This window comes from Cervus elaphus, chromosome 33, assembly GCF_910594005.1.
Source record: "Cervus elaphus chromosome 33, mCerEla1.1, whole genome shotgun sequence".
Taxonomy (NCBI): domain Eukaryota; kingdom Metazoa; phylum Chordata; class Mammalia; order Artiodactyla; family Cervidae; genus Cervus; species Cervus elaphus.
The window spans coordinates 33,569,594-33,594,880 of NC_057847.1; the positions used below are offsets into that span (position 1 = coordinate 33,569,594).

Genomic DNA, 25,287 nt, shown 5'->3' on the forward strand with positions numbered 1-25,287 from the left:
GATGTTGAAGCTGAAACTCCAATACTTTGGCCACCTCATGAGAAGAGTTGACTCATTGGAAAAGACCCTAATGCTGGGAGGGATTGGGGGCAGGAGGAGAAGGGGACAACAGAGGATGAGAAGGCTGGATGGCATCACTGACTCGATGGACATGAGTTTGAGTAAACTCCGGGAGTTGGTGATGGACAGGGAGGCCTGGCATGCTATGATTCAAGGGGTCGCAAAGAGTCGGACACTACTGAGCAACTGAACTGAACTGAACTGAAAAATTCCTGTAGACTCTAAGCTGCTGCCTGGGCATTTGGGGCAGGGAGAAGAGTTACCATCCTAGTAGAAGTAATTGACCTTGATCACCAGGAAGAGATAGGTTTACTGTTATACAGTGGGAACAGGAAGAAATATCTATTAAGATGCCTCCTGGGTCTGGGTCTTACCACCAAGGAAGCCACAGAGATTAGCAGAAGTGGTTGCTGAAGCTGAGGAAAAAGTAGAATGTATAGTGAACGAGGGAGATGATGCATATTGGTGGGGGTTCTAAGACCATCCGCAGTGGCAAAAGCTGTAGCTCATTCTGCTAACCAAGTTCTAAGTTTTCCTGAATCCCAGAAGGCCTGCTCCCTGAAATTTAAACGAAGAGGTGGGTCTGAGTTGTGGTCTGTGGAAGACACAGAGTTGTCACCTTCAAGAATTCCCCTCCAGGGTAGGGCTTCCCCAGATTCTGAGAGTGCTCAGTAGTTTCCAGCTTGCAACTCTATTTTTGGGCATTTCTACTACAGAGCACCAGCTTGCCCCAGAGCACTCCATTCCTGGGGGACCACGTCCAGTGACTGATTGTGAGGTGGGTATAAAGGTCCAATCATTTTCAGCCCCCAGGCTTGGAGAAGCCCTTTCTAGTCCAGCACCCAACTAAGGATGGCTGGCTGGGGCTTTGTTGGACCTGCTTTGTAGCTTGATTTCCCTCTCCTCCTCACCTGTGTCCTCCCTAAGCTTTCACAAGCATCGGTCCCTAAGGAAAATCCTGCTTGCTAAACTGCATCTCAGCATTTCTGCTGGAAAGCAGAGCCTGCAGCCCCAGCTTCTGAGAGGTTCAGTCTTCTTCTTTGTACCTTTCTCTTCTCTCTCTCTAGTTACCCCTTTAGACACCATTTCACTCTCAATCTCGCATCTTTATCTAAGTTCTAGATCCCTATTTCCTTCTGTTCATTTGGTATTTTCACTGAGTATTCCAGCAACAATCCTTATCCAAAATGAACACACCTCCTTATAATACTAATTTCTGTTCATGATGCATCTATTCACTTGAATTCTCCCCTGTTCACTTAAATTCTCCACCTGTAGTGTCTTGAGTCATCATCTTTTTGCTGCTTTTAATCTCTCTCACCCAAGAAGGCTTTCAAAGAACCAGCCTTTTCTTTGCCATAATCGTCTGGATCCCTGTCCTTGCTTGTCTGGAGGGGACCTATCTTGTTCATGCTGCCCCCTTGTAATCTAGCGAAATGTCCTAAACATAGTAGGTCCTTGACAGTGATTTTATGAATGAGTAGTGACTTCAATAGCTACAAGGAAGATTTTTACTCTGGCATTCCCATCTTCCCAAACTGTCTGTGTCCTGCAACCACAGTGCTTTCACTGTTAAGCATCACTCTTACTTGGTTGAACCTCCTCTTCTAATACCTTCAAGATTTCCCTCCTTCCCTAAGGATAAAAGGAAGACTCTCCAGACTAGTCTTCAGAGTTTTGCAATATCTGAATAGATTTTCCTCATCGGATTGCTCATTTTCCCTCAAGGTATATCATCTGCTCTTAGCAGCATCTTTCTAGTCTGCACAGAAGAGGGTGACCTGGTCCTGACTCAGTCCTTCCCCAAGCCATCCCACATCTTGGAATCTGGATGTCCCCTACCAGTAAAATTTCTTCCTCCTGCTGAATCTGACCCCATCTCCACCCTTTCAGACAGCCATCCTTCCTTCATCTGAACTCCTGCAAACGCACCACTCAGATCTGTACTGCACATATGTCAGTAAACATATTTTAAGCATCTCCTATATTCTGGGTGCTAAGTTGGATGCCAAGGACATGGTGAGTAAAAAGACACGTTTTGGTTCTCAGGGAGTCCTGCAGAGGGAGTAAATAGGGAAATAAACTCAATGAGACTGGAAGAGCTGTGTTGTTACTGTCATGTAGGCTGCCGGCTCTTTGCAGCCCCATGGACTGTAGCCCGTCAGGCTCTTCTGTCCGTGGAATTTTCCAGGCAAGAACACAGGAGTGGGTTGCCACTTCCTACTCCAGGGGATCTTTCCGACCCCGGGATGGAACCTGCATCTCTTGCATCTCCTGCACTGGCAGGTGGATTCTTTACCACTAGCGTCACCTGTAGTATCTGCATTTAGCATAAAAGAGCAGGCCATCCATCTTCAGGAGATTCAGAAAGGCAACATGAAGTTTGAAGGGGCATTTGAGTTTTTGCTCAAAAAGTAAGTACTCACTAGAATTGTGCTGTCAGGATGCAGTTGCTGGGTGTATATTCTGGGCAAAGGAGGAGGCAGAGAAAAACTAGTGTAGTAGGGTCAGACACAACTGGGCAACTGAACAAAAACAACAAAGGCAAAGTCTAGGTCGTCTGTCTGTGGGCAGTGGAACAAACAGTCTGATAAGTAAAACAGCTAGAGAGATTTGCTGTACCCAGATCTTACCTCACCTCGTGGGGACATTCCAAAAGTGAAAGTCGCTCAGTCATGTCCAACTCTGCGACCCCATGGACTATACAGTCCATGGAATTCTCCAGGTCAGAATACTGGAGTAGGTAGCCTTTTCCTTTCCCAGGGGATCTTCCCAACCAAGCGATCAAACCCAGGTCTCCAGCATTACAGGCAGATTTACCAACTGAGCGATCAGGGAAGTCCTGGGGACATTCCAAAGAGTTTGTGTTTTATCTTGTCAACAATGAGGAAGGAACTCCACAGATTTTTTAAGTAAGTGAGCCACGCGATCAAATTTGTGTTCAGGGGTGATCAATCACATATTATGATTTAACTTTCAAAAATATAGATACAGTGTTCAAATGTAAGAAAAACAAGTTGTTCGAAGACAGTGACCTGTACATAATAGGAAATTAGGAAGGATCCATTTTCTTTTCTCTTCATTCTACTGCCAATAAAAAGAAGTTTAGTTACCTTGAGTCAGCATGATTAAACAGATAGGCATATATGTGTACGTATGTGCACATATTCTAAATACCAAATCACATAGATTCTGCTTCAAGCAAAGCAAAACACAAATACTACTAAACAGGTGAATTGCAGGATACTACTTACAAAAGATCGTATTTGCCTTGGTAAAAATATCCTCCCCAATTTCATTGGAACAGGAAGTTCCTCTCTGGCCCTCATATTTGTTTACATGTCATTACTTGATGAAAGGGTTGAATACAGTTGAGGAAGAAAAATGTTATTAAGCATCTTCACTTAGAGATCAATCACAGTAGAGTTAGCACATCTTTGAGTAATTTCACAGGAACTGGCTTCACACACAACTTTTCAGGAATGTATCTGTTACACCGAAGGAGGGAGGTATTCTTGTATGTGTGTGACTGCTTTGAAGGTAAGAACAAAGGATTTACACAAAATGCAACAGTAGATACAATTTAGAAACTGGTTTTACTCTGCTGCAAACAAATGGACAAGATATTTGTACAATATATAATAAAAAGTACAGCATAATACAAGTGCCACTAGTAAAAGAAACTTAAGGATAAGACTTAAAAATGCTTATTTGTAATATATATATATATATACACACTGCAATAAAAAGCCACAATAAATACACGAATTTCCATGTCATTCATAATAAATACTGAAAATATAAATACAGAAGACTACAGCTAATATGAATAAATTATTACAACATAAGGTCCAGGTTAAGTTCTGTTGACTATTACTGTAGCTTATTTTATATACCCTTTGGCATCTTTGATGTTATAACTTATACACAAGAGAAATCAATCTGGAAACTATGTGACATACAACATGATGTCTTAGTGTAAAGTGAAGGGATGTATGAATTGTAGTTTGATTTTCTTCCTGTCAACCTTTCTAAGTGATTATATTGAGCATAACAGTAATAAAGTATCTATTGAAATATTGTTGAAATTGAGTAAAGGTCATAATAGGAGTCAACAAAAAGATAAAACCAATCACAATATAGAAAATGTTATATGGTGAATTGATCCCACTGTGTTTAGATTACTTTTTTTTTGCCAGAAATCCAACAGATAAGAAACAAAAAACCCCACAAATACTCTCAAAAGACTTCCCTTGTGTAAAGACCATTCCCAATGTCCGAATGGTTCAATGTAGACTGAAGGATAACACCCAAGTGCTTTGGATCATTTGCTCTACCATTACATTCAGCTTACAAAATTTCACCAGAATTTGCAAATGTACCAAATTTCTATGGCAGCTGGAAAGTGGACACACAGTTGATGTCTAAGACTATGATCAAGATAAAGATACTGCAAAAGGTGACATTTGCCTATGCAACCAATTATACATACACATTTTAAATGGGGAGAATGCATTTTTGACCAATGTCAGATGACCTTTTCCTATTAAACTGTTATACCCTGTGACACTGAGGGAAACACATTGAAATAACAAAGTGCCATTTTCTGCATTAACAGGCATTAACCAGTACATATGTATTAATAGTTCTATCTTAAGAGGCTATTACACCAGAAATGCAATAAACTAAAATGAAAGCAGATCAGCTTTACTAAGACACGATAAAGGCTGAGGTTCTTAGGAACAGAGTTGTAATCTACATTTTTTTTTTAAAAACTATTTCTGTACTGTAAATGTCTAGCATTTATTTTACATCAAACACTTTTGAAACATGTTTCACAAACTACGCCTCAGACTTATTTCCATAGAGGTGTCTAGAGTCAATTAAAACATGGGCCAAATGATTCAACATTCTTTACATAAGCAATCTATAGGTTGGTTTTTTTTTTTTTTTTTTAAAGCAAAAAAAGGTTATTTCCCCTAATGTTATTTATGGGGAGCAACCACATGGATGTGGCTGTCATTTCATAAGATCATCTGAGTTGGGGGAGTTAAGCAGCTGTACCTAGACTGGAAAAAATCCCATAGAGAGAGGAGACATTGATTTCCAGGGTGCTCCTTATTTTCCTGCTAGTTCTAACTCCAAGCTGGAGGCAACTCTGAACAAACAGAAAAAGCTCTCTGCAGGGGGTGCTTGGATCAAGTGATGTAATCAGAAAAAAATCACCACCCTCCTGGACTCCTCCTTCTGTTTTCAGGCCTTGTCAGGACAACACATTTTTAAATCATTGTGTGGAACCCTGAGAAGGCAAGCAGCCACTGTTTCCAGAACATGGGGACAAAGGCTGGGATCAAATGGTGGCTGAGTATTTTCTCTGGAGTCATTCTATCCCACACCAGACTCTCCACCGCCAGTCCATTCCCCAGAAAAAGTGGGAAAACTAGAGATTCTCCTTTGTCATTTTAGGGAATAGAAAGATGAATGAGAAAGTACCTATTTGGAAGCAAGAAGGGAGAAAATGCTCCCTTTTTGTAACTGTAACTTCTCAGAAAATTGAGCAGTTTAAAAGCAGAGTCACTTGATTCTAGCTCTGATATCTGTCACTGGGGATCTGAAACAGTCACTTTTCCTGATATCATAGCAATGGCAAAACAAAAAAGAAGATAAAAATAAACCAAAAACTATAGCAATATTTGTCACGAGCAGGTCATGTTACTGAACATTGTCCCAGTATCCACATCTTTATTTTTAAAACTCTGATTTCTTAGGAGTCTTAGGGAATCATCAAATGTAACAAATATCAAAGGTAAGGGAAATCCGACTTTCTGAGGCTCCCAGGACAATGGCCTAAATCACCACATCTGTTGCCAGGTGCCTAGTTCACAAAGACTGGCCAAGACATTTTCCTACTGTGAGAAAAGCCTAAAAGAACTGGATTGTGTTGCTAAGGAAACCATCTTCCCCAGAGATGTTAAGAATAGATGGGTATCTATCCTGTAGAGCATGCCTGAGTGACAGTCTTCCCTAGAGGTAGATGGATGAGTTAGATGACCTCTGGAGCCGCAGGGCTAAAAAATTTGAAGAATACAGAAGAATCTCAAACTTTCCATTATTCACACACAGTTGGCCATTTTAAGTATCTTTGAAAAGATGAAACTATGCTGAGATACCCGTTTGGCATGACTGGTGCCTAATGAATCAAGACACAGACAGTAACCTGTGGCAGTGGATGGACCTTATTTGGTTATGGTACAGAGGAAATGACTTTGTCAACTACTAAAATTTAAAATCAATTATATTCAGAAATCATTTGGGTATCATTAAAACATTCAAGGATCAACACTAAATTAAAAATAAAACAAAAACTAACCTTGGGTAATTTATATTATAGTTTTAGATATTTGGGTTTTCCTTTTTAGAAGAATTCAGATAAGGATTTCATTTCTTCTTTCTCTTTCAGAAGTATCTTTTCAAAATGGTATATAGATCTTTGAATTTCTTAAAAGATAGGCGCTTTTTTTATGGCTAAGGAGAAAAGCTTGGTGGCCAACATAAAAAGAAGGAACAAAACAAAATTGGATAAATTTTGCTACAAAGTTAGAAATTTCATTTTTATATTGTATAGGTTCCCTACTTAGAGACAACAGCAAAACTGTATTAGGAGGTCACACCCCTGACAAGATCATTTCTGGTCCTACCCAGCACGGCAGGAGAGCTTGATAAAGAGCTTGGGTGATAGAAGCTCCTAGACAATTTTTAAAGAGATATTTTCTAAGTCAATTCCCCTTCTAAAAATACTCATTAATAAATAACTTGCAATATCCTGCTAAGCCAGATAAAAATACTGGGAGAAAGCCCCAAGAGTAAGGAGAATACCTAACAAAGAAGTATTCCAAAATTACAACTGAAGTCATTCAAACAGGTCATATAAATTAATTTAGACAAAGGCTAGGCTAATTTCTACTATAAATTTGTCTTCTCCTAAACCCTTCTAATCAATATACATTAGCTTGAAAATATTTAAGCGGCCTCACACGTCACTAGAATGAGTCATTGAACTGAGTTGACTATCACCATGGTAACGAGTAATGCAAAGAAAGGAATGCCACCATTAGTACGCTGAATACAAGCATTGTCCAACATAAATTCTACATTCTTGAAACTTCAGTTCTGCCAGAAGCTTCTATGAGATGAAATAAATGACACACTAGAGTTGGCTTTTCTTGAATTATAAGCAAGTGTAGAGTAGCAAGTGAAAACAATTACCCTGTATAGTGATATATTTATCACAAGTGAAAGAAAGTCGTCAACAACCTGACTTAAATCTTTGAAATTCAATTTCCATGAATGTACCAAGTACCTGAATTTACTAAAATCACAGGCTATATGTTAGATTACAAAAACTGTATAAAAAAATGAACTGGCTTAGGTTTTGAATCTGGTTGTACAGACCTTCCTGCTGCCCATCATTCTGTTTGAATCACCACTGCCAGGATACAGAAATCAAGGCATTATTACACTTACTATCCAGACAGCACAAAGTTAGACTAACCCCAGGGCTGCTTATCAAGTAAAACCCAGCTCACATCACGCTTTTAAATTTGAATTTCTGATTAGAAAGAAAAAAACCAAAACACATGCATTGTTAGAAAGGGAGGAGTCTCTTGCTCCCCTTTGTAGGAGAGGGCTGTAGGGTTGAAATAAAACTTGGAAACAACTGTTTTAAATAATCACATTCAATATACAGATTTGGCAGGTGAAATATTAAAGAGCTCTTTCATTTCCATATTCATGACTTTTGACAAGAATCTATCAGTCTTTTTAATATAAAATGTGTTTTCATCTTTAAAATAGTTTTTTTTATCATGCTGTAGCTCCATATTATTTTTTTTTAAAGCATCAAATTATTTTTAGATAAGAAGATTAATTGATGGGAATAGTAGGTCACAGATGTGAACACCAACTGGGCTGTGAGGGTCCACACTGTAACTTCTAGGTTTGGGGTTGCTATTTATGAATCCAGTTTTTCTAGTAAAATAAAATTCTAGTTTCTCAGCTCAGCTGAAACTTTATGATTCTTAGGAGACACCATAACTTATTAAGCTTATAGTCCATCCTCAGCACACCCAAAATTCCTATAATTCTAGTGAGTTTTCAAATTGCTGATATTCAGTTAAATTAAGTCAATTACATTCTTTAATGCTACAGAAAACATCTGATGAGCTGTGCTATTTGCGCAGAGCTGTGGCATTCGGCTTAGGCATTTAAGTAACTCAAGCACAAGTTAGCAGATTTCAGAATGAATAAGGTAATCAGTAGTTGCAAATTTGTGTTAGAACTAAGAGTGATTAAGGCTTTAGCTTTTGGTGTTGGTCATGGTAAGAATTCATAGCTTAGTTCCAGTTTTGAATTATAGTTGTCTTGCCTTTGAAAGCATGAAGCTAGTTCCCATTTAAGGTTGGTATTTTATACACCGACTACAATAATGAACTCTGAATTATCTTGAGACAACAAGGAGCAGATGCCACTTTGAAGAGAAAGATTAAGTCTGTATTTGGAGAAACGGAAGTCTCGTGGCACCTTTTAAAAAGGCAGTCTCTTAACGTTGGAGGATGTCGATTTTCTACCTGCTAATTCAATGGTTTGTAATCCCTGGCTAAAAGTAAGGATGCCGAGTGACCTGTTTTCTACAAGCTGCAAGGCAATGCTGTTGGAACCAGGAACTCAAGCTTAGCTATTTTATAGGCTCTTTGTAAGCAGAAATGAGTGACGGTGTTCTACATTGCTGCTTCAAAGGTTTCCTGAAAGGTTTCCTGGGTTATATGTGAGTCAACCTGCCTTTGAAACTGTCTGGTAGGAGTGCTGGCATAAATTTAATATAACTTACACAGGTCTAACACCGAAGAAGCAATTATGTGAAAATCTCTTTTTCATTGGGTTAAGTTCTTCTAGTTGTGGCCAAATTTAATTCATAAATTTCAGACAGAGAGGGAAGTAGGAGGATCCAGCGAGTTCTACTAATTTAGGCAAAAGAAGTATCTTTTTTAGTTGCAGTTTTCATGTAGTCAGACAAGAATTGATGTCGTTTTTTTCTAACATCACTTTATAAAGTCATAACTTAAAAGGACTGCAATGAGGCTTGATTATTTCATTCCACTTTTCATCATTATCATAATCCCTTAGAATTTGTAGTGTTTCCCCCTCTTTTTAACCACCCAGGACAGTTCCTTTAACATAGTAGGTGTTCAATAAGTATTTGTTAAAAGAAAGAATTGATAAACACATTCTAAATATGTCAAGACCAAAGGATTTTGACTTGTACAACAATTTCAGAAGTTTAACCAAAGAATCAGTGATATATCAGTTAACAGGAAATAAATCATTCATTTCCTTGCTTAATGACAACCAAACCAGAATTCTGCCTAGAAGTCATCTGTCGGAGGATAAAATTTTAAAGAACATAATCATTTATAATCTCCTTTTTCCTTTGTTAATGTGTGACCAGTGTTTCTGTAATTCATTGTTTTTATTGGGGGCAGTATTGCTGGGCTATATACGATTATGAAGACTTTAATAATAAAATTAATTAGTAAGTATTAGTTTCAAATTTTATATGTGATTGGCACTCTGGGAAAAATGCTGTTTCACCACAAAGAAAAGACTGGCTTTCAGAAAGTAACCATATTCTTCAATTAACCAAAAGACAGAAGACAAATGGATTTTACTGATGTCTTAAATAATCAATGATCAAGAGAAGGGAAAAAAGTAAAGCTCTTTGATTGATTTCTTTCTCCCAGAGGAAACCTAGAATGACAAAGGAAATGCAAGCTGCTCCAGCCACTTGACTTGCAAATCAATCTGGCCTGGATTATAACCGGGAATTAAACCCTAATAAAAGGTAGAGGGCTGGTGCTAAAACAACAGGGACTAAAGCATGAAGCTTTGCCATTGACAGTGAATGACTAATAAGCCGTGTGTCAAAACAAGACTATAATTTGGCTAGCTATACTACGGGGGGAATACAACAGCTGCAGGTCAGGCCACTGTGTCTCCGCGTAAAGATCTGAAGAATCCACTGGCTGTGTTCAGCTCTTGGTCCCCATTTAAAAATGCTTAGAAAAACTGTAGCCCTTCCTGGCATGTGGGCATTTTTTTGTTGAATAGACGATCTATTAATGGAAAAAGAAAAGTCAAATGGCACACTGTGCTCTCTCAGCTTTTCTGGGAAAAAGTAACAATGAAATGATTCCACCATTAGTATTATTTACAACTTTGAACCAGTATATTTAAAATATAGCTTTAAAAATCATCTTCATTTCCAGACCACAGTTTTAGATCATAAAACCCAACCAAATGCTAGGGTAGGGAAAATTTAGTACTCGTTATTGGCCTAAAATCTGTCATTCTCTGATGTGTGGTATTACACCTACTGTGTGTGTTGATGGAGGCATGTGTGCAAGTGTTTTCATAGGTATTCTGTGTATGTAGGCAATATTGAGGGGTTAGGTTATAAATATATATATGAACGTTTGGAACAGAAGCTCTCGTGGCTGGAAGGTTAATCCTGGGTAGCAGTGACTTTTGACCCCAATTAGACAGATAGGGGAAAAAGTTGTTTTTTGTTTGTTTTCCTGTTTCTAGGTTAAGCATATTTTTGGAAATGAAGCTACAAAACAGAGACCCAGTCCAACATAAACAACTAGGTGTCAACCTTCTTGTGAAAATAAAGCTGAACTGAATTAAATATCCATCCTTTCAGAATCTAGACTGGCATTCTACCCTTCAATCCTACACAGAGACACCTCTGCCCCACTCTGCCGCACTATGTTCCAAGCATAAGCTGAGTGCTTCACACATAACTATTTCCAAGGCTTGCAATGGCCTAATCAATATGGCACAGAGGATTTTTCATGTGCTCAAGTGAAGGAACAATAGTTTCTTGTCATTTTCTCTTTGGGCCTGTGCTCTTTAGATTGTATTGATGGGGGAAAAATTTGGAGATCAAGCACTAAAAACTGTAATTTTACAGACAACATGAGATATGCTATCAAGATTTGAGCAAAACCCCAATCTGAATAGCCCAAAGGGCCTGTCATTCAAGGAGCATCCCTGCCCCCATTACTGCTACCTCCATAAAGACCAGCCCAAAGCTGCTTTAATGTTAATACTAATGGTTCTAAGGTTGGGTTGGCTCATTGTGGGGGTAGAGTAGGAGCTGTAACCAACTGCACAGTGGAAGAGCTGCCAAGTAAACATGTTTTCCCCAAGTCAAGTCTTAGTAGAAACTCTTCCATTGGAGGACTTTCTCTAGACCAAACATTTTTAAATTCAGTGAAATAAAATAGTATTTTTTAAGGACTTGAGATCTACAATGTATTTATATCCATATTTCTAAACATCCAAGTCTAAGAGACAAAAAATAAGTAGTGATGCAGTCACTGAATAGCAAGGCATGTCCACATTTCAAAGAGGCATAAAATGTGAAATGACATAACAATAGAAGGTCAAAAATATGAAACAGATTTAGCATAGTCATATTGCATTGGAACTAAAAAGTTAGAACACACTATTTAGTTACCTAAACTAATTTACAGGAAAACAGGATCTTAGAAGTCCTCCGACGAACTAAGTGCAGATAATCTAAAGGTGGGGAGTGCATGTTTTATTTCTATCTGTCCCCTTTTATAAGAGAACATGAGGTAATTAGAAAGTATTCAATGCATTCTGGACTGTTCTGCTAATTGTCCCAGGCAAGAGAAATCAAAATACTTCAGAAAAGTAAGGCCTAGTTGAGTATTTGGGTAGAGGCCCCCACTTCAGTCAGCTAGTCACTAAGTGTAAATTTCATTAGACACTCATTTTTGTAGAGACGGATTGATCACGCTGTAGAAAAAGGCTGGTTGCTGAGGCTGTGTCTCTTCCATGTTTTCTCAGCCTCCTCTGCTTTGACCCAGTTAGGTCTTGAGAGTGGTGAAGGAAAACAGGTCATTTTTCCTTCATAAAGTATCATTGGATTGATTCCTCTATTTAATTCTATGAACCTTATAATAGTTACAGATTTTAAAAATGTGTGTTTTTTTTTTTTAATTTTTCATCTCAAAGAGTTCTTAGTCCCCACCCCTCACAAGTTACCATGAAGGGGCATAAAGTGCATTTTGATGCAGGGGCGTAGAGTTTGAAGGTGCTGTCCGAGCTAAGAACCAAGATGATGCTGTGTTTAAAAAAGAAAGGCAATTCCTTCTACCTCCATCTCTGGAGTCAGCTGAGGGAGGGCAATGAACTAGGCCCTCACCAGAGGATTGTCCTAACTCTTAACTTTAGAGAAAACTGTGTAAGGACCTGCACATACAGACTCATTTGTTTGTCCAAAATAGCAAAAATAGGCCTATTTCACCCTTAAGAAAGTATTTGCAAATCTGATCAGACATGATCATAAAAACGTGAATGGATTCCAGAGGCAATCCATGTGGGCATGCTCGGTGGTACTAACTATGCATCTTCAGCTGAAAAGAACATGCTGCAGTTCGTTTTCATCAGAACATGACTTCTAGCTACCATAAATAAAATACACAGGGGGCAATTAAATCTTTTTCTTACAATAATAACTTTTACATTAAAAAGTCACCGTCATCTTCAGATATATCGAAAATTAGGACTCTAAATCTTATTTCCCAGTCTTAGTTAACAATCTTGCACAGGCCCGATAATCCAAAACTTGGAGCTCTGATCTACACAGCTTGGCAGGTTTCACACAGTTTGACAGGTAGGCAACTGTGAGATATGCTTTTTTTAAAATTAGCATTTTCTATCAAAACAGTCTGAAATCATTTAAAATCCTCATAGAGACTGCGTTTGTGCAATGGCACAGTCACATAGCTAGAAAGGAGAAAACAAAATACAGTCTGGATGCTTCACCACGGGCCAAGTTTTCTTGGTCCTCAGTTGAAACCACAACGAGCCCAGGAAATCCAATTAAATACAGTGCTTTAAATAGGAGAAGAGTTGGTCTTAGAATAACTTAAACTACTAAACAGGGACAGTCTCGACCACGGGCGATTTGATGCACTCTTCGTGCAATCTACTCTTTTCTGCAAGGCTCAAAGGATCTTCAGCAGGATGCTCTGAAATGTGACTGTCACCATTCATCGCAGAGACAAACCCTTCCTGGGAGGGGCCTTTCAAGTATGAGTGAAATTCCACTTGCGGATGACTGGACCTGTGTTCGGGATATAAGCTATTGCAGGGCACTCCGCCGTCATTTTCCGAAGAGGAGCAGCAAACGATGACGGAGGGGTTGGCGGCTGGATAGTGGGAGGCGCCATACGCCTCTTCGGCTTGCCGGGCGTAGTCCACGAACTGCTCCGGGGTCATGGTGTAAGGCACCAGCGAGAGGGTACCGCTCTTGACAGTCTCTCTTTCCGGATAGTTCTCAGAGATCTGGTTGGGCGTTCCTGGAATGTGGCTATCTATTTGGTAATAGAGGGTCGAAGAGCTGGCATAAAAAGGAGCGTTCTTTGCGTGGCTCTCGTGGACGGCGGTGCCATCGGAATAGCAAAGGACGGAAGGAAGAGGGACCACCTCGGCGTGAGGACCCAGCCCTTCCACGAAACTGTCCCCTTTCTCGTCGTCGTCCTCTTCCTCCTCCTCCTCCTCTTCCTCCTCCTCTTCCTCGGACTCGCTGGGGGCCAGGCTCTGCGTGCTGGAGTCCGTGACTCCGCTGCAGAAGCTGCTGCCGTCCTCCTCCTCCTCCTCCTCCTCCTCCTCTCCCTGGCAGTCTAACTCCTCGGCCGACCGCAGGTGCAGCACGGCGGCCTGCGGTTCCGTCTCAATCTCGAAATTGTCCGCGAGAGCGTATTCGACGGAGTGAGCCACCGGGCCCATGGCGCTGCCGTGCGCGCTTATCTCCCCGGGGCAGCCGTTCAGCGCGGGGATTGGCTGCTCGCGGTTTTTCTCCAGTTCGAGTTTCATTATTGTGTGCAAAAAGTGAGTCCGGACGCGGATCGGATTGAATTCAATTCTGCCTGCTGTGTTACTACAGCCTTCTTTAGTGCAGCCGCAGGGGAAAGACATGCGATCCACCTTGGGAGGAAGAACACGGGTTAGCCCCCCTGGAACTCGTAACAAATCACATCCAAATCCGGTGCCTCATGGCAAACCCTTGGAATCTGGGATGACAAACCCACTCACGCCAGAGAAAACGACAATCAAACAGCAAACAGAAACAAAAGGGGAAGTGAAGGCTTAGGACAGAAGAGTTAAACGAATTTTAAACCTATGCTCCAAATAAAAATGAGTCGACGGTATGGTTTTAGTTCGTTTATCCCTCCTGGTGCTTTCTTTACTTCTGTTTCCATCCTCCCTTACCCCTTCTCTCCAGCCCATTAATTTCGGTCCCATCCCTACCCCCCATGTTTCTCTCCTTTTCCTGAGCTCTCTTTTTTCAGCAGCAAGCCAGCTCACATGCCCAATTTTAAACAAATTTACTGCCCTCATACCCATCTGCTATTTTTAGTCTAAATAACATGACACTCCTCACACTAGCCAGGAGTTTTTTCTTTTCTTCTTATAAAATGAACTTCTCCGCCTGAGACACCATTTAGTCTCATGCAGCCTGATAATTCACTCGCATTGGTTCACTGTCTTATTCTTTTGGGTCCTTGGTACTTGATGCACTGTGAGGGCTGCGATGGGTATGCACACTCATGACTGTGCCTGGAGGACTCCGGTTTAGTTGCTGGCTCCCCCTCCCCTATCCCCCCCTGAGACTACAGGCTTCTCTAGAGAAGCTGCTTATTTAATCAATGCCCCTGAATTACTCCAATAATTGGACTCCGTAGATAGAGTGATTGGGTGCAGCAAGGGCTGTAAGCCTGAGCTCCCCACTCAGGTGATGAGTGGAATTCTGGGCATCCCACGGAACGCCTAAGATATGCTTACTGTCTTAGACCCCATCTCTATGCAGACCAGAGTATAGGCAAGCAGGAAGAACTTGCCTTTCTTGCTACCTTATTCAAGCTCAGGAATTTCCCATGTTACAGAGAAGAAAGCAGATTCGATCCCAGTCATCCTGGCCCCAACAAAAAAGCAGCAGCAGATGTCAGAGACAGAATCTAGAGCTGCTTTCTAAGCTGTGATTTCCTTTTCTGTGAATCCACCTCAAGCAACTGCTCAACGGATAACTGCCTTCTCCTTTTGTCTGCCTGAGGGCTTTAACTGAAAAAGTTGAATTTCTGCATAAAATACCACCCTCTATCTAATCACGTAGCACCAACGACACAGATGGGTAGGAACCTGAGAAGGATCTAGTTCGGGGGTTGGTAAGCTTTTTTTTTGTAAAAGGCCAGAGAATAATTTTAAGCTTTGTGAGTCATACAGTCTCTCCAGCAACTATTCAACTCTGCTGTAGAATTATGAAAGCAGTTATAGGAAACATGTAAACAAAAAACAAAAACATATCTGTGCCTCCATAAAACTTTATTTACAAAATCAGGTGGCGGGCCAGACTGACCTGAGAGTAATCATTCCCCAACCCCTGATCTAGTCTAGCCCATTCAGGTCAGAGGCGTGAAAATTGAACCCAGTAAGCTTACCTGACTTGCCAGTTTCACATAGTGGCAGAAAACAGAGCCAGGAGGAGAACTCAGTGTTCTGAAGTTCCAGTCTAATCATTATTCCACTAGTCTGCACCACTTCTAACCAATCATCATTTTATAGCCCATGGATGGATTAGAGAATGCAAACTCAAATGGTAGGGATGACATGATCTCCCTGGCTGCTTGTTAGAAGCCAAAATGAGCTCGTATAATAAATGAATCCAAGGGGAAACAATTTCAACTGATAATTGCAGCTTGGATTGCCTTTCACACTATGTCATATATGTGTGTATATATATTATGTAATATGTGTATATATATATATACATTAATATGTATACACACATTTATTATTATGTATACTATGTATATCATACATATATATATTATATATACAAATAATATATAATATATAAATAGATATATGTGTGTATAGGTAATACACATACATAATATATAGAATATTATATATGCATATATTTATATAAATATGTATATATGCATGTTTATATAATATATATTATGTATAAGTATATATATTACATGTACTCATAAATGTCATTGAATTAGTATTTCTCCCTTCTTGAATCATGTGTCTTGCCTTGCTTCAGAGTTTTTTCCACATGTGGGAAACTTCATTATGTGTAACACAACTGCCTCTTTAGTGGGTAGTGTATAATGCCTTGCCTTTGGGTTCCCTGAAATCCCAACCCTTACCTGACACTTAATGCCTGCCAGGCTGCAGGTACACGTTTCTGGGTCACAGAACGCCCGGCAGTCACAACCACAGTCCTCTCGAGATAGGCGGATGGCCCTCAGCTCGTGCTTTTCCTCCACATCAATCTTTTTAACTCCAGAGGCCCGCAGCAGTGCTCTTCGTTTTTTTGTTGGCAGGGGTTGAAGAAAGAAGTACTCATCCACCTCAGTATTGTCTAAATCAATATCATCATCAGAAATGTCATCCACTGTAAGAGTGCTCGCTTCTTCAGATTCCACAGTGCCGTTCTTTGTCATCTAGAAATACAAAGCAGCAAATAAGAGACTTAGCAGGTTTGAAAATCCCCACTTTTGCGCTTGGTAAGGATGAAGTTATTATATAACATTATGTCCCTATAATCTATGAGTGTTTGTGGATAGGTGTGGGAGATTAAGAGGTCTGCACTTCCACTTACAAATGATTCATATGGGATGAAAAAAAAAAAAAACTGTGAGTCAAATCATTTCCTCTTACTTTTCTCTTTAGAGAAGTTACAGGAAGGCACATGAACATAGCAAAATGATAGGCTTTTATATGGACACAAGACCTGTTAATTGGAACTCTTAACCTCCTAATCTAGGAGCTACAGTTGTTGGAGCTTTCAGCCAGCATGATGTGAAACAGGCCAAAGGTTACAGGTGCCCATCAGTGAAAGCTATCTTTAGACTCAGTTCGTGATGGACACATTTGATGTTGGGATAAATGTGTCCTTGTTCAGAGGTGATAGCATCTTAGTGGAAGCTCCTGCCACCTAAATCAGCAAAACATGTCCTTGAAACAGCAACTCTGTCTTTTGGGCTCCAGAGAAGCCATGTACTAGGAAATAAAGTTTTGCTGCCCTGTGCTGTTGGGATTACAAACATGGTTTCTCTACACAATGTTCCATGACCGAGGCCTGGATATGAAGCAGTCAGTCAGGTCAGTGTCTTACTGGGAAGTAAGACAAGAACAGATGGCAGTGAGGCAGGCTCTTGCACACAGGTACCCAAACAAACTCCGCCCTCAAAGGAGTGCATAGGAAACTACCCACAGCAGTGCCTTCCGCAATAGAGCCCCTGAGGGCGGCTGGGTCTCATACCGTAACTGTTCTCTCCTAAGTATATTTCTTGTCTAAATTAATTTCATTCATCAGGAAACCCAGAGTCAGTATTTCACTTCTTACTGCTATATCACCACATAACATGTTTTCTTCATAAAAAAGCATTTAGAAAGAGACACTTTCTCTGAATATGAGCAAAACATATATTCTAAGAAGCAGCACAGGAATAAATGCAGAAACTCAGTAAGGGACTATTCAAGGAAGTTCTAAATAGAACTTTTTTGATGCTTTAGCTTTTCAATGTATTACTTTATGGATTTCATTAATTGTAATCATTACTATGCTTTTTGATCTTAACAACAATTCAGTTATTACACAGTTAAAATACCTTGGTGACACTGGACATCATTTTCTCATCTTCATAGGAAAAAGTCTGACATTTAGAGAAGAATATTTATTGCTGACCAAAAATCCCAAACTTGACAACTTGACAACTCTGAATGTATTGAAAAGCAAATAAAAGGTTGATCTTTGCCCTCAGGTGGAGGAAGCAACACAGTAGCAAGTGTGTGTGTGTGTGTGTGTGTGTGTGTGTGTTTTGCAAAGAGTCCCTGAAATACATTCTCAAAAGCTGTTGATTTATTATATAATTTTTTTTTTTTATTCCAGAGCTTAAATCTATGTTCTAACAAAGTTAAGCATTTCCTTTTATTGGGTTTTGTTTCTTGCTGTGATCTGTGGTTTATTACCTTTCTTGAAATTTCTTTATAAATGCATTGGTTAAGCTGTTTTCATTTTTCTTTGATGTCCACTAATATGGTATTACTTCATTTGGCTGCTATTAGCACTTTTGCTAATTCTTATTTGCCAACAGAAGCATCTTTCTATCTGTAAAGATTTGATTTTTGAAGGAATTCAAGTGTATAACTGCCTAACATATACTCAATCCTCTGAGATAGGTAAATCTGCATTAACCAACAGGAGGGTTACCTTTCCTATTTTGTCATCTCTGTGGCATTTAAATTATGTTTTCATTAATTCTTGGCTTGTCTATGTGAACTTCATCAAAATTCTGTCTCCACAGCACATGCAGGACACCTAGGACTTAGTTAGCATGATTCATTTCAGTACCTCCTTCCTACTTAATCTCCATGTTCTATAATATTTATGCTCCCTTGTGTAGCTGGTAACATCACAAAAACAACAAAGAACTTCATTTCATATGTTTGATTTTTTCAAAAAATAATGGTGGCTGTCATATAACACATGAAATCTAAAAATCAATAAAAATAAGCAAACATTTTAAAAACATGAAAATTTTTAGGACAACATGAAAGACCCAACTGGCATCTAAGAATGAAAAAGAAACAACTGTATCTCAAACTACAGATGATGCTTATTCCAATACCACATGATCACTCACTGATCCCATTCCTGAGCATTTATCTGGAGAAAACTATAATTTGAAAAGATACATGCACCTCAGTGTTCATTCATAGCAGCAGTATTTACAATCGCAAAGACATGGAAGAAGCTTAAATGTCCACTGACAGAAAACTGATAAAGAAGATGTGGTGTGTGTATACATACGTATATATATATGTCTCTGTGATGAAATGTTAAAAAGAATGAAATGATGCCACTTGCAGCATTGTGAATGAAGCTAGAGATTATCATAATAAAGGAAGTAAGTCAGACAGACAAAGATAAACATCGTATGGTATTGCTTACATGTGGAATCTAAAAAAAATGATAAAATGAACTTACCTACAAAACAGAAATAGACTCATAGACAGAAAAGAAATTTATGATTACCAAAGGGAAAGGAGAGAAGAGGGATAAGTTAGAAGTTTGGGATTAAAATATACACACTACTAGATATTGTATAAAATAGATAACCAACAAGGTCGGTTGTTGGTTCCCTGTATAGCACAGGGAACTCAATATCTTGTAATAACCTATAATGGAAAAGATACTGAGAAAGATATATATATATATATAAAACTGAATCACTTTGCTGTGTACCTATCACTTAAATTACAATAAGCAGTTTCATTTTTTTTTTTTTTCCTTTGAAGATAAGCGGTGTTGTTCTGCATCAAACAGCATCTAGCTAATGCTGACCTGTCAGTTTAACTTTTTTTTTTTTTTTTTAATTTTAATTTTATTTTATTTTTTTATTCTTTGAATCAGCTAAAATAAAAATTCAATTAAGAATCTAAAAATCCTTGACACAGAGTGCAAACTATTTTTACTCTTGTTCAAGAACACAGAAGGGCTCTAATCAAGATCTTAAAAATCTCATATTATCCCTGAAGTGGTCTGGCAAGGTTTTCTCCTCACCTATCCAATATCATCTCTGCCATTTCTAGTGAAGACTGGAACTATTCCAGTTCATCCTAGTTAACTGGCTTATCTTCCCTCCTCACAGTATGTGGTTTGGTGTGTAACCACTGACAGGTACTATTCTCTACTGTCCCCTCGCAAGTCTTTCTCCAACTCTCTCCAGGATATGCCCATTTGCACCTTTAAAACTCAGGCCAAACCTACTGAGTTTAAATGCTCTTTTAAATTAGAGTATTGCATACATTGTTTTCAAATGCATTTTCTATATTAGAGCAATGGGGAAATAAGCCAATGAGCATTTTATTTCTGTTCACTAACTCATGTTCATTTCGCTTTCAAGATCTAGTACAACAAACTCTGGGGAGTCTTCCAAGATTTCCTCATCTGTTTTTGCTGACTCCTTTACCCCATGACCCATCTTCACAGGAATATTTATTTTGTACATTTTTTTTCTCTTTGACATGAATGATACCTTTAAATGTCTTTTTCCTATCTTAAAATAGAATCATTGAATTTTCAGACATTAGTTCATCAAATGCAGCCTCCTTATTTTATGCATTCCTGAAGCTCAGATTATTAACAATTACAGCCTCTCCAAACCATGCTTATTATAGAATCTAATCCCCTGACTCCTATTTTAGTATGCTTTTCCCTGTATAAAACAGATGGATTCCAAGTTTCCAATGGTACCTAATGCAGTATGGGGACTATTAATATAATGTGGAATTAAACCACAAAGTGTCTAAAAAGTTCCTTTGTTTATAAAATAAATGCATACAGAGTAACGAGCACATTCAAAAAAATGCTCTCTTTTGAAGTTGATCCCTTAGAAGGCAATCTGTATCTTGGACCATTTCTGGCTCAGTGTTGTTTTCCCAAAGAATGCTGCCTTTCCAAGAGCTCAAAGAAGGCTTGCCAAAAAATGTGGTTTAAGGAGACCATCAAATGATACTGACCTTCAAACCTGCTTTTGTGTGTGTGTGTGTGTGTGTGTGTGTGTGTACTGACCTTCAAACCTGCTTGTGTGTGTGTGTGTGTGTGTGTGTGTGTGTGTGTGTGTATGACAGAGAATGAGAGAGAGAGATTGGAGGTGGGGGTGAAAGAGAGGTGAGAGAATCAGATGTGAGATAATAATAGCAATATGAATAACAATAGTTTTGAATCTGCATGTCACTGCTTCAAGCAGTTTACCTGCATAAGCTCACTGAGCATCACAAAATATCTCATAAAGTAGATATTAGCATTAGATTGTTTAACTGATTGGGAAACAGGCATAGGAATGCTAAATAACCTGTCCAAAATCAGAGGCAGTGAGGTATGTACCATGTCAGAATCCTAAATATTTAACTCTGCAGCTTGTGTTCTCAACTGCTTTGATAATTACTTAGATACACTCTTTTTATATATTTAATATATATTCAATAATCTTTTGTGCTTATTTTACATTAGGCTGTAGGTGTGTTGGTACACAAGATATGGGTCTTGAAATCAATGGATTAAAAAGAAGAGGAATCTAGTAATTTCCGAAGGTGGGAGGAGAAGTGGACGACAGGATGAGATGGTTGGATGGCATCACCGACTCAATGGACATGCGTTTGAGTAAACTCTGAGAGCTGGTGATGGACAGGGAGGCCTGGCGTGCTGCAGTCCATGGGGTCACAAAGAGTCAGACACGACTGAGAGACTGAACTGAACTGAACTGATAAAGGTTTCCTAACTGAACTTGGACACAGGGCATTGAGACTATGCAGAAGGGGCAACTGGTGGCTCGGATGGTAAAGAATCCACCTGCAATGCAGGAGACTGGGGTTTGATCCCTGGATTGGGAAGATTCCCTGGAGAGGGAAGTGGCAACCCACATCCAGTATTCTTGCCTGGGAAATCCCATGGACAGAGGATCCTGGTGGGCTACAGTCCATGGGGTCACAAGGGTGATACAACTTAGTGACCAAACCATCAGAAGGGGCATCTAGTGGTGTGGCTAAGTGGTGGAGTGAGGAGGGTAGGCTTCACATCTAAGCTTGAATCTGAAGATGGAGTAGCAGTTAGCTGAACAGGTGGAAGCAGAAGGCAGTCCCTGCTGAGCAACAATAGCTTTAAAGGCCTGAGATGGGACAGAGCTTTCACTGGTCTACAAAATATCCAGACTGGATGAACTTGTGTGGCATCCCTTCCTGTCTTGGCCCATAAGCAAAAAACAAAAAGTAAATAAACAGAACGTTTTCAGAAAGTAGCATCCCCCTTCCTCTGCCTTGGCCATCTTCAGGTGATAAGTAATGTCTTAACTCATAATTTGATTTAATGATCCTTATATTTATTTCATTTATGTGTACGTGTGTTTATACTGTATTGGAAATATCTCGAGGGATGGTGTGTGTGTGTGTGTGTGTGTGTGTGTGTGTGTATTTGCTTTGTTCTAATGATGCTACTTAAGATAGGACTTAGTTCTTGAGCCACTGTGTAAACTTGTCCAGACTCACTCTATAAATTAAAGGATTATAGCTTTTCTTAAACAGAATTGAAAATCCTTACTTCTGCAAATCTATCTGATATGTACTGATAAGTATGAGTAAACAGTTTCCAAAGCCCAACAGAATAAAAGTTTTGCCCATCTAAATATGTTTGAGGGATGGGACATGTTACACATTACTTCCAGAATCAGCAGAGTGATTCTTAGACTATCCTGAATCAAGGACCAGATGGGATGGGGGAGTGAGTGGGGTGGGGGATTGGTGAGTGGGAGATTATCAACTCAGTAGTCGATCTTTTTTTTTTTTCTATATCATGTAGTGGATATATTCCGCTGTAAATTCCAACAAGATGAACTTTTTGATGAATTGACTGTAAAATAATTATAGTAGGGAAACAGTACTGAAAAAGTAGATCGATCATAATGCTAAAAATAAAGCAAAAAACCACAAAAATAAAAACACTTCCTTTCAGTGGTTTAAAGTGTTTTTAATAATAAAAACTCCTGGTTATTACAAACTCATTAACACATGTAACAAGGACAGTGGCAATAAGAATGCGAAAAAATAATTCAATTCCACAATAATGAGGATGATGTGGAGAATGACCCAAGCCATCATATATTGAAAACCAGGTACTGAACTCTCTACTTTATATAAATTATCTCACCTGATTTGCAAACAATCTTAGGAAGTATTTTAACAGTTGAGAAAATTGGAGCATGGAGAAGATAATTTGCTAAAGTCTAGCTACTTGGATAATTGGTGATTGTACTGAGAATCAAATTCAGGTTTGGTTTGACTCCAAAACTTGAGCCAGGCTCACAAGACCAGTTTGGAGTGAAAATTCTTAGAGTAATATTAATAGAAAACCTGTATAGAAGAAAAGAGAAGGATATGGCTGCAGTTACACTCCAAGAGCTGATCTCAGTGCTGTGGGGTAGGAGGTAAGAGAGCAGAAAAGCTTCTTTATAAGTAGCTCATTCAGAAATTTTAAAAAATACATGATTCATACACAGAGAACAAGAGCTCAAAAAGGAATACAGGAAGCCAGCTGAAGATATGACATTCTCGCCAGTGAGCATTTCCTTTGAGTAATCTATTTTGTGAGCTTGTGGAGGTGTTCTTTCTAATAGACATGCCAGCAAAAGAAGCTAGTCCAAGTGATAGCTACCACTGTTGAACTCATGTGTTACTTTTGAGTTTCTCAGCTGACTTGTAACTCATTTACCCTGTGCTATATGCTTAGTCACTCAGTTGTGTCTGACTCTTGGGACTCAATGGACTGTAGCCCACCAGGCTCCTCTGTCCATGGGGATTATCCAGGCAAGAATACTGGAGTGGGTTGCCATTCCCTTCTTCAGGGGATCTTCCCAACCCAGGGATCAAACTCAGGTCTCCTGCATTGCAGGCTGAATCTTTACTGTCTGAGCCACTATCGTTTACCCTGGGAGCACTTGATCAGCATAGTATGCTGCCTAATTTTGTAGTAATATATTAGTTTTGGTGGTTGGTTTTATGTGTATCTCCCTCATTATAATGGGAATATGTTGAGAACAAGGACCACCAGCTACTAGTCTGCTGGGGAGATGACCGTGTAATAAATATGATAGAGTGCGGTAAGTGCAACAAAATATATGAGCAAGTTATAGAAGCAGTGGAGAGGAGGAAATGACAGACAAATAAAATGGGAGGGAGATACAAAGACACAAAGTAGAATCATTTACTTCCTATTCTGATTTCACAGTCTGTATCAAGGAGAAAAACCTTTAAACAAGAAATGGGAGAACAGATATGTTAGGAAGAATTTCATGTAAAAAAAGAAGGTGGGAGATAGTCCAAGAGTGCTCAGCAGTTTTCTGTAAGAATCCTTAGGTCTGGGCTATACATGTTTTAAATCAACGAAAAAGTTGAAAGTTATGACTGCTCTGTCTAGTATCTGCAAAGAGTCATGGGGAAAGGAATTAAAAGGTAATCAAAATGCAAGTGAATTATTATTTTTAAAAGTGCAAGTTCTAGATAAAATTCCAAAAAAAGATGATTCAAAAAGATGGTCTCTGTACAGGTGAGAACAGTCAACAGTGACTATTATACTATTGCCTGGGCTCACCGGGGAGAGAATGTCCATTTGCCAAATTAAAATTCATGCAGAATCTTAACCTATTAAACAAACAAAAGTGAGAAAGGTATCCAAAGCCCTGACCCGATGGAACATAACTGGAAAACCAGCAATCTAGTCTTGAGATTCTCTGACAAAATTTCTTATGTTCTGTGCATGGAAGGATGGAATACCAATAAGGGTATGGTTGAATGCATGGATTTTAGTTAGTTGAAATGTTGAAAATGTTTCAAAGAACAGAGATGCTCAGCCTCTTTGCACCACCAAAAAGGTGTGTGCTACCTGGAGATTCTATTGGCAGTAGAGACTAATCCAGGAAAGGAATCTCCATGAAGGTCACCAAGGGGTGGTGACAAGGATCCTCTGAGAGGGTATCATGAACTTGGCCCTGTCTTGTTAAATGTAGTTTTTAAATAATATCTTGGATGGATAACTAAAAGGCAGGTTAGCACATTTTTCAGATGACAAGATCAAGTTCATTAAAAAAAAAAACCCAAAATTTTATTGACTGCTCTCTGTACACCATGTATAGTACTAAAGAGGATTCTTACCTAGGAGATGTTAAAAAGTTTTAATTTGCATGATGATGCAGACCTTATTTACCAGGCCTGATATGCATATTTGCTTCCTTGTCTTTTTGTTGTTGCTTTACTTACCACTAGCATAATATGAACAAACAAACTTATTAAGATCCAAAAAGCTCCTGTACCTTTAGCATATACCTGTGGATAGAGTATCTATAGCTCGGTTAGCAGGTAATGTAACACATCCCTATGTACTGAAAAAAATCCCATCTTGAGTGCAATGTCCAGATCAAGTTCCATAATTTTTAATTGGAGTATAATTGCTTTATAATGTGTTTGTTTCTGCTCTACAACAACATGAATCAGCTTTATGTATATGTG

At 39.1% G+C, this 25,287-nt stretch overlaps 1 protein-coding gene across 4 annotated transcripts in view; it reads right to left on the reverse strand.

Moving 5' to 3' along the window:
• Positions 1-3,637: 3,637 nt before the first annotated feature.
• The window catches only part of CSRNP3 (cysteine and serine rich nuclear protein 3), a 196,261-nt gene continuing 174,611 nt past the window's right edge, over positions 3,638-25,287 (reverse strand). For all 4 annotated transcript variants that reach the window (XM_043894613.1, XM_043894612.1, XM_043894615.1 and 1 more), the window contains 2 exons: positions 16,371-16,667; positions 3,638-14,139 (listed from right to left, as the gene is read on the reverse strand). In XM_043894613.1, the coding sequence (XP_043750548.1) occupies positions 13,087-14,139; positions 16,371-16,667 (1,350 nt within the window). In that variant the 3' untranslated portion in view covers positions 3,638-13,086. The remainder of the gene's footprint in view (positions 14,140-16,370; positions 16,668-25,287) is intronic.